This window comes from Bison bison, unplaced genomic scaffold (genome assembly GCF_000754665.1).
Source record: "Bison bison bison isolate TAMUID 2011002044 unplaced genomic scaffold, Bison_UMD1.0 scf7180017864050, whole genome shotgun sequence".
Taxonomy (NCBI): Eukaryota; Metazoa; Chordata; class Mammalia; order Artiodactyla; family Bovidae; genus Bison; species Bison bison.
The window spans coordinates 4,818,379-4,828,407 of record NW_011494622.1 but is presented as its reverse complement, the minus strand read 5'-3'; the positions used below and the strand labels follow the sequence as shown (position 1 = coordinate 4,828,407).

The 10,029-nt window shown below is 38.4% G+C and overlaps 1 protein-coding gene across 18 annotated transcripts in view; it reads left to right on the top strand.

The window, feature by feature from the left end:
- Positions 1 to 10,029, top strand: part of SORBS2 (sorbin and SH3 domain containing 2) — a 213,000-nt gene that overhangs the window by 182,732 nt on the left and 20,239 nt on the right. For all 18 annotated transcript variants that reach the window (XM_010835788.1, XM_010835789.1, XM_010835797.1 and 15 more), the window contains 3 exons: positions 2,709 to 2,823; positions 3,610 to 3,738; positions 5,122 to 5,325. In XM_010835788.1, coding sequence (XP_010834090.1) covers positions 2,709 to 2,823; positions 3,610 to 3,738; positions 5,122 to 5,325 — 448 coding nt within the window. The remainder of the gene's footprint in view (positions 1 to 2,708; positions 2,824 to 3,609; positions 3,739 to 5,121; positions 5,326 to 10,029) is intronic.

Below are 10,029 nucleotides of genomic sequence, written 5' to 3'. Positions count from 1 at the left end.
GATCCAAAACAGTCCATTCTGAAGGAGATCAGCCCTGGGATTTCTTTGGCAGGAATGATGCTAAAGCTGAAACTCCAGTACTTTGGCCACCTCATGCGAAGAGTTGACTCATTGGAAGAGACTCTGATGCTGGGAGGGATTGGGGGCAGGAGGAGAAAGGGATGACAGAGGATGAGATGGCTGGATGACATCACTGACTCAATGGACGTGGGTCTGGGTGAACTCTGGGAGTTGGTGATGGACAGGGAGGCCTGGCGTGCTGCGATTCATGGGGTCTCAAAAAGTCAGACACGACTGAGCGACTGAACTGAACTGATGACCCAGCAATCCCACTCGTAGACATATACCGTGAGGAAACCAAAATTGAAAAAGACACATGTATCCCGTTGTTCATTGCAGCACTATTTACAATAGCTAGAACATGGAAGCGACCTAGATGTCCATCAACAGATGATTGAATAAAGAAGTTGTACATATACACAATGGGATATTACTCAGCCATAAAAAGGAACACATTTGAGTCAGTTCTGATGAGGTAGATGAACCTAGACCCTATTATACAGAGCGAAGTGAGTTAGAAAGAGAAAGATAAATATTGTATTCCAACACAAATATATGGAATCTAGAAAAATGGTACTGAAGAACTTATTTTCAGGGCAGCAGTGGAGAAACAGACATAGAGGATAGACCTATGAACATGGGGAGAGGTAAGGAAAGGGTGAGATGTATGGAAAGAGTAACATGGAAACTTACATTACCATATGTAAAATAGATAGCTAATGGGAATTTGCTGTATGGCTCAGGAAACTCAAACAGGGGCTCTGTATCAACCTAGAGGGGTGGGATTGGGGTGGGAGAGACAGGAGGGAGGTTCAAAAGGAAGGGGAATATGTGTAACTTTGGCTGGCTGATTCATGTTGAGGTTTGACAGAAAACAACAAAATTCTGTAAAGCCAATTATCCCTCAAGAAAAAAATAAATTAAAAAAATGAGACTTCTAGAAATTCTAGCTCTGAGATGAGATGAACATAATTTTGAAAACTGAAAAGTAAGACCAGTGTCCTTTTTTCCCAGATGACTTGAAAAATTTAAGTACAAATCTTCACACACAGAAAAGATATCTTTTCATATTTAAAAGAAAAATAACTAGCTGTCTCTTAATTACTCTTTTTCTAAAGCTAAACTTTCTGATCTCATTTCCAGATACAAAACGTACTTAGTATAAATAAAACTGTTGGATTATAAACATGAAAATACTTCGGTTTTTATTTTCTATATTAGCCACATGCATAATGAGGGAAGTACTGTGCTTGAACGTAAGGCTCTGTGAATCTTCTTTGCTTTTAGGGTTACTGAACATTTAACACACTTGCATTGTGAAGATTTTAGCACTTCTAAATGTGTGATAATTCTTTTTACTATGCAACTTTTTTCAGTTAATTCTTTTCATCAGTGTGAAATAGTCTACATTTACTATAAACCTCTCTGCATTATATACCCTGCACACATAAATGCTCCAACTCAAGATCCTGAACAAAACAAAACAGAAGATTTGGGAGTGGGAAGGCAGATGTGTGGGACGTCTGGGCTCTCGGCAAAAGATCTGAAATAAGTACCCTTCAGCGAGACGTAATTGTGGAGGCAAAATAACACAGAGACACAATCACCTGGGTGACGAAGCCATGAAAACTAAAGCAGTGAGGGTGAGACTTTAGGCATGAATTATTCATGATGAGTAATGTCTTTATAACTTAAAATTAAACACCCAGTCTACCTACTGTCTCCTTAGAAACAGCCAAAATGGAAAAGCATACTGTTTCTTGAAATTATTTTTATATTTAAAAAACAAAAAAAAGGAGGGTACAAGCAATCTGTGCATGTCTTTGCACTTGAAACAAGTTTATCTTTGTGATCATAGTTCATAATACTTTCCTGCATATTTGAAAGTTTCTAATCAATCTTAAAGGTTCTCATCATAAGAAAAAAAAGGTAACTATATGGGGTAACTGTTAACTTATTGTGGTGGTCATTTTGAAATATATACAAATATTATGTTGTACATCCAAAACTAACATAATATTACATGTCAATTATACTCCACTTTTTAAAAATATTTCTCATTGTGCCTCCTTGAAAAATCAAAGTATAAAATCTTTCCTGCTTCACAAGATAAAATCATTATCAAGATACTCTACTTAAATGCCTGTCAACCAGCTTCAAGGAACCACAAATAAAATTTTTTCTCATGTTGGCATTTGTGTGCTAAGGCAAAATGATAATGAGCTTACGAGGAGACAAAGAGAGAGAGAGAAGTAACTAACTAGCTAACTAACTTCAGGACAAATAAAAATGAGTGCAGAATGAACCCAGCATTATTTCAAGCATCACAACTCTTCTCCCCTAAACCAAAGCCTAAATAGCAATCGTCTGTCCCCACCTTTGAATCTCATATTAATCTGCCTGTGATTTAAATCAGACATGATGTTTATATTTGCTCTTTTTCAGTCATTTCTAAAGTGATAATGTTTCAAATGAATTCTAAAAATCTTTCAAGGAGCATCCTTAGCTAACTGGGCTCAACAGATTTTTTTTCAATACTGGAAGTACATTAACCAGCCAAATGCAGATCCAGTGAGAATGCTCATCTGAAGAATAACTGCTATACATCGTGGAAAAAAAAATAAAACATTTAAATGTATCTCTTCCAGGGAGCTATCATTTAAGAAAGGAGATACTGTCTACATCCTCAGGAAAATTGATCAAAACTGGTATGAGGGAGAGCATCACGGAAGAGTGGGCATTTTCCCAATCTCATATGTAGAGGTAAGCCCCTCCCCTTCCCCCCTACCTGATTATTGTTTCTAGAGTCACCATGGGTCAAGAATAGATAACTGCTTTGCAGATAAGTTCATCTGTACCATTGTTCTAGACTCCACAGTTATGAGTTAATATATGATATTTGTTTTTCTCTTTCTTACCTCACTCTGTATGACCATCTCTAGCATCATCCATGTCTCCACAAATGACCCAGTTTCATTCATTTTTATGGCTGAGTAATATCCCATTATACATGCACCACATCCTTATCCACTCCTCTGCTGATGGACATGTAGGTTGTTTCCATGTCCTGGCTATTGTGAATAGTATTGCTATGAACACTCGGGTGCATGCATCCTTTTGAAGTATGGTTTTCTCTGGGTATATCTCCAGGAGTGGGATTGCTGGGTCATATGTTAGTTCTAGTTTTCATTTTTGAAGGAACCTCCATACTGTTTTCCATAGTGGCTGTATCAATTTACACTCCCACCAACAGAGGGGTGGGGAGTGGCGTGGGAGGAATTGGGAAACTGGGATTGACGCACATACACTATTGATACGATGTATAAAATAGATAACTAGTGAGAGCTTACTGTACAGCACAGGAACTCTACTTTGAGCTCTTTGGTGCCCTGATTGGTCAGGAAGTCCAAAAGAGAGGGGATATATGTAAACATATAGCTGATTCCTTTTGCTGTACGGCAGAAAGTAACACAACATTGTAAAGCAACTATACACCAATAAAATTTTAAAAAGAAAACAAAGAATAAAGAGAACTGTTCTCCTTTGTAGAAACTCACACCTCCTGAAAAAGCACAGCCTGCAAGACCACCTCCCCCAGCCCAGCCTGGTGAAATCGGAGAAGCTGTCGCCAAATATAATTTCAGTGCTGACACCAACGTGGAGCTATCGCTCAGAAAGGTAAGCGGCTTTCTTCCTTGGTGCATTTGAAAGGCTGCATAGTTTCAAAACTAAGACAGGTCATCTTCTTCCTTAGACAATTTTTGCATCTTCCTCGTTTTCTGCAAAGGACGCTGTAAGGCTGCCCTGAGTCACTGCTACCTACCTCTCCTGTGTCCTTCCTGATGAGGTCATTGTGAGATGCAAAGCTTTGCAGAGAGACTTTTCCTCTGGGGGAGCTCCAAATTGTCTCCCAGGGGTGCCTCGGGCTAAATATCAGGAGCTGTACAAGTGAAAACATCAGAAGAAAATAGCACTTTAGTACACTTCAAAATATTGTTCTTCTGCTGCCTTGTTATTCAAAGGTTATATCAAACTGGGTTTTGTAGCATTGGCTTGATCCTTCAGGTCACAGAAATAGTGACTGTAGAAGGTCCTGCTGCTGCTGCTGCTAAGGCACTTCAGTTGTGTCTGACTCTGTGCAACCCCATAGACGGCAGCCCACCAGGCTCCCCCGTCCCTGGGATTCTCCAGGCAAGAACACTGGAGTGGGTTGCCATTTCCTTCTCCAATGCATGAAAGTGAACAGTGAAAGTGTGTCCGACTCTTCGCGACCCCGACCCCATGGACTGCAGCCCACCAGGCTCCTCCGTCCATGGGATTTTCCAGGCAAGAGTACTGGAGTGGGTTCTCCTGTAGAAGGTCCTAGCATTGCCAAAGCCAGGGGTTTTATGAAAAACATTACTGACCACTATGGCATGGCCACCCACCAGTCAGAATGGATGCTGGTATTACAGCGTCTTAATGCAGACCAGGTGGACGTGAGTCCTGGCCACAGCTATGCATTATTTAGGATGCTAGCTATGCCCCATCCTGTCAGCTTTTACTTTTTCGTTACTAGGCAGTGCATTATATAAAGAATAAAAATGGCGCGCTATCCAACTTCATCCCTTCCAGAGGTTGCTTTCTGTAACCCTTTTCAGACACACTGTCATCGCCATCTCTGGTGCACACTCTGAAGTTCTGCCCACTGCAGCTCATCCCCTTGAGTCTGTCAGTGATCAGATGATGGTCTTGTCACCGACACACTGCAGGTTAAACTACTGCACTTTCTGAAATAACTCACACATGACATTTCCCACAGGGCCAATCTGAACATGTGTAAAGCCCAAGTATCCTTAGGAAAGATTCTAATAAATGGATGATTACACTGTATATATGTTGATGAGCTATAATTTAGAAGTGAGCTCTGGAGGCTTTAGTTGCATTCTCCTAACAAAAACAAAACGCTCAAAGTATAAGACTTTCCCAGGTGGAAAACTGTTATTCAAAAACACTGACAATTATAACTTTTTATGTTATCGCATGTCTATTTCTAATGCATTTTCCTATTATTCATTACAGGGAGATAGAATTATTCTTCTTAAAAGAGTTGATCAAAACTGGTATGAAGGTAAAATTCCAGGAACCAACAGACAAGGCATCTTCCCTGTTTCCTACGTAGAAGTTGTCAGGAAGCATACAACCAAAGGCGCTGAGGACTATCCTGAACTTCCAATACCCCACAGCTATTCTAGCGACAGGATCCACAGCTTAAGTTCAAATAAGGTAAGAAGACGTTCTAGCATATTAGTATAATACATGGGAGCTCGGAGTAAGATAACTGGTATATATTAGGGCATTATGCTACATCTTATCTATGGCAAAATGAAAGATTTACATGTTGTGTTTCTAAGTGTGAGTGCCAGGTCAAGTCAGTGTAATTTAGTTTTTCTTATGGGTGCTAGCATAATGGTTTCAGCTACACAAAGGGCAATGACATAAAGACTCTACTATCTTAAGAGAAGCATTTTCTTTTAGAGGGCTAAGGCTGTGCATTTTGTTTGTTCTACTTTTCTTAGAAGGCTGGGTTTAGGAGTAATTACTCTCAATCCTTTAGCATTGGGGGGTGAAACAGTTGACTACTTGCTAATTTTGTTTGACTGGTGACAAAATTTTCCACAATCTTCTTTCGTATGTTTACTTTGCTAGCAGAGCTCAGCATTTAGATAGCAATATCCTTCCTTTGGTAGTTCCTACTGATAAAAAGAAAAAAATCTTCATCTCTGTATTAAATATGTCTTATCTAGCATTCAGTCATCTTAAAAGAACTACTGGGTAAATTTCAAAGTGACTGCCCTTTCAAATAAAAGGTTATAAGAAAGAATCAGAGCGTATCTACAAAGGCTTACTTAAAATTAAAGAAATTTTTCCATGAAGTCTTAATAAATATTGGCAATGTAGTAGTTTAAATCACAATGTTTTGATCTTTGTTGTGAATAGGATTTAAATGTATTTTCAATTTCCTAGGTTTTTCTTAGGATATCATATTCTACATTTTATAAGTAGAGATGTGTACAAATTTCACTAATAACTAATTAGTGTTTTATTCTCACTGTGGGGGAAAAATACATTAAACAGCTTATGTCCGTAAATTTAAAAAAATATTTAATGGTCCACCAACTGGAATCCATACTATGGTGTCACTGGCTAAATGAAGGAAACTCCTTAATAGTTTTGAACCGAATCATTTTCATAAAAAAAAACAAAAACAAAAAAGAAAACTGTAATGTACTTCTAAACCATGACACCCAAAATAAACTAAATGTTAAATATCCTATTTTCTAACTGATCTTTGTAAATAGAGAAGGGAATTCATTGTGATTTATGAATCACTCTTGGACATGCTCCAATCACATTTCTTTAGACGTACTATCTTTATTTAGGAGAGGTCCAGATGTAAGTTGGTATTGTTTCTGATATTTCTGCTTTTAGTAGAGTAGAATCCAAGTCTAATGCTTTTAGAAGATAAGATAATTATATGATACTTGTACTACAGGTATATTTTTTGTGATATAGGTATCTCAGGGTACTCGATTTAACTTTCAGTAGAGGCAAGTCCATGGTAAGGCTAAGCACTTTGAACCATTATCAAGTGTATTAGTGCCTGTGGTGGTAATGGCATTGGAGTAGTCGTAGTAACAGGTAGTAACGGTGGTAGTAATAGTAGTAGTACTGTAGCAGTAGTCATGACAGTAATGGAACTTAAAGACCTTTCTTCCTCAGCCACATCGTATTCCTGGCACTAAAAGGTGCTATGTAGCCTTTAATCTTGAATCTTCTATAAGGAGGCTCATAAACGTTTTGTGACTCTTTGTCTCGTTTATCCCACCCCATGGTGACGTGACATCACGTTTCCTTTTTTTAAAAAAAATCTAGATAAATTCATTAAACCCCATTCCTCTTATAGGATAGAAGTGAAAATTGAGTGCTGAATGCCCTGTGTGCTGTCCATACTAAGGCCCGAGGACCGAGAGTGCTGAGTGCAGCAGGGACATGTCATTCAAAGCAGTCAGCTGGAAAGTGCAATCTCTCTTGAAGACTTTTTTCTTTCCAAACCCCAATCATCTACTTGGAAAGAGCCAAAGTAAAATGTCTTCCGCCAGCCTATCTCAAATCTTCACATGTGTAGCATATAACATTCTTCCTAGTCAAAAAACAATATATAAATGTATTAGAATGTTCCTAGGCACATGTCAAGAACAATTTTAATGAATAAAAATTCTGTTTTGTTCAGTACATCCAAAATGCAATAGTCATATTAAGATACACAGAAGTATTTTTTTTTTACTTCAGGAGATTAAGTTTCATAAATTAGACCTGCACTAGTTTACATAAAATGTCAACCTTTTGAAAAAGAGAGTGGAAGTCCTGCCAGAAGTTTACTCCTGTTCACATCTTCTATTCCCTTTCTGTGTAAACATTTACTTTGAATTTTTTAAAACTTTGAAATAGTAGTTATGTAAGATCAGTCTCATTTGATCATAAGTTTCTCTTCTTAAAAAAATCTTTCTCAGAACGTATTCATTTAGAAACGTGTTAACGTATAATGATGTAAAAATATTTTATGCCATATGTTATAATCACCTCGCAACCTAAGTGAGAAAATGATGAAAGTTCAAAAGATTTGGCACAGGAAGAACACTAAACAAATGCTGGGAATAAAAAAGGCTTAATTGTTGGTTTTCATCCTACATTAACATTATTCCAGAGTTGTTTATATTAAATCAATATCTAGAAACCTATTTTCAAAGAAGTAGTCTATTAAATCTCTAAATAATTTTCCTGTCTTCATAATCTCTATGACAGTTTTACCTTGTCATTTGACATTTAATGGACCTTTTCCAAATGCTAGCATAGTTCAGATCAGTCTTTAATTAATATGCTAAGGATTTTATGTATTTAAATTCAAAAGCTATCAGCCAATCTACACCATAGCATAAGGTATTTTTTATATTCACCACGTCTTTCTGCATTTCTGTCTCTGTGTTTTGATGCATTATTTTCACTTTCATGTTTTCTGTAACATCATAATCCCTGCTCATCTCTAAGCTGGCTTCCAGTGAACCAGGCCCCCCTCTCTTGCACAAAGCTTCATGTGACCTAGATAGCGACTCTCTCCAGGGAACCACCCTGGGGTGGCTGTCCCTGCCAGCCAAAGGTGCACTGGCAAATCCTTCAGCCCCAACGCCGCCTCATTTTCTGGACAAGTTCTTGGATGAATTAGAGAAGCTTGGTGCTTTAGCTTTACCAGCTGACCCTGCCAAACCAGATACCCCAGAGGAGATCAACTTTGAGATTAAGGAGGACCCCTCCGCTCTCCCCCCGTGGCCGCGAGCACCCACACCTGCCAAAGCCCGCTCCTCTCAGCTGCCTTTGCTCCGCTCGGCTACGACCTCAGCTGCAGCCCGGCCTCCTGAGGCCACTATGCTCCCGGATTCTAGAAAGACACCTCCGAACAAGTCTGCAGATGTGACCAAAATGAGAGAGGGCTCTGCAGGCCCAGAGAAGGTACTGGAGGTCCTAGGTGATAAGTTTGTGACCTCTGCACACCCTGGCCTGGGTCCCTTGCCCCAGACCCTCCCTGTCATTGGAGAGGAAGATGAGGAAGTCTATGAGGGGGTCAGGGCAGGCACCCGAAGAGGGCTGGAATCTCAAGATCCAGATGCCCTGTGCTGTGGCCGTGATGGCACAGAGGTGATATCACACCTGCACATTGAAGAGGAGGATGAGGAGAGACAAGCTGACTGCCCAAGATATCCAGTAGCCACCCTCACAGGCCCTAGGACCCCTAAGGAAGACAGCAATGCAGCAAAAACCAGTGATGAGGTATTTTAATGTTGCCTAATTCCTGAAGAACTAACCAGTCTTTCTACAATTAGCTAGGACAGTTAATCATATTAATAAACATCAATTCTGACATTGTCTTAGAAGGTTTTCACGCAATAAACACAGCACCATGCAGTATAATGGCAAGGTGGAAGGATGGATGAAAAACACATCAAATTTTAATAAGATGATGTATATATGTATTGTTATTCTGTTATTTATTACTATAAATCCATATTTAAACATTTTTATAAAGTCTTTCTAATTTTAGTATTAATAATAGTAGTTAATATTTGAGGTCTTATTGAGTTTCAAATAGTTTTCTAAGAACAGTACATCTTTACTTTTCAAAACTCAATAGGGTGGGTAATATTATTATCATCCCCACTATACAGATGAGGAAATTGATACACACAGAGAGAGATTAGTTCACCTCCAGAGTGCAAAAACTAAATACCATTTCTTTGATATAACAGCAGTCTGAAAAAGAAGGAAGGAAAAAAAGAGAAAGAAAGAAAAGAAAAATATATATACACACGCCAGTTCCCTTTCAATTCTCTGTGAAGACGTAATTTTTTAAGTTGGTAACTACTTAAGAATTGGGTCCTGGATATTCACCTTACCAACAAAGAGCCTTGGGCAATGATTTTAATCAATAAAGAGGGAAATGCTCTAAATCTTTAAGCTTCTTGTAAGCTTCTCTCTTCTAAAAAAGACAAAAACAAAACTTTATATCCCAAATATTTAATCTGTGAATTAGAAAAGCAAATGTGACTACTGGCAAATATTAAAATTATGAAACCAAATCAATGAGTCATATTCTGCTGCTAAGCAAGTCACTTTCTCCCATAGCTCCTCTGTTTAGAAATCTTTTATTTTATTTATTTATTTTTTTTTATTGTCTATCATTTTATTTATTATTATTGTTTTTAAATTTTATTTTGTTTTTAAACTTTACATAATTGTATTAGTTTTGCCAAATATCAAAATGAATCCATCACAGGTATACATATGCTCCCCATCCTGAACCCTCCTCCCTCCTCCCTCCCCATACCATCCCTCTGGGTCGTCCCAGTGCACTAGCCCCAAGCATCCAGTATCAGG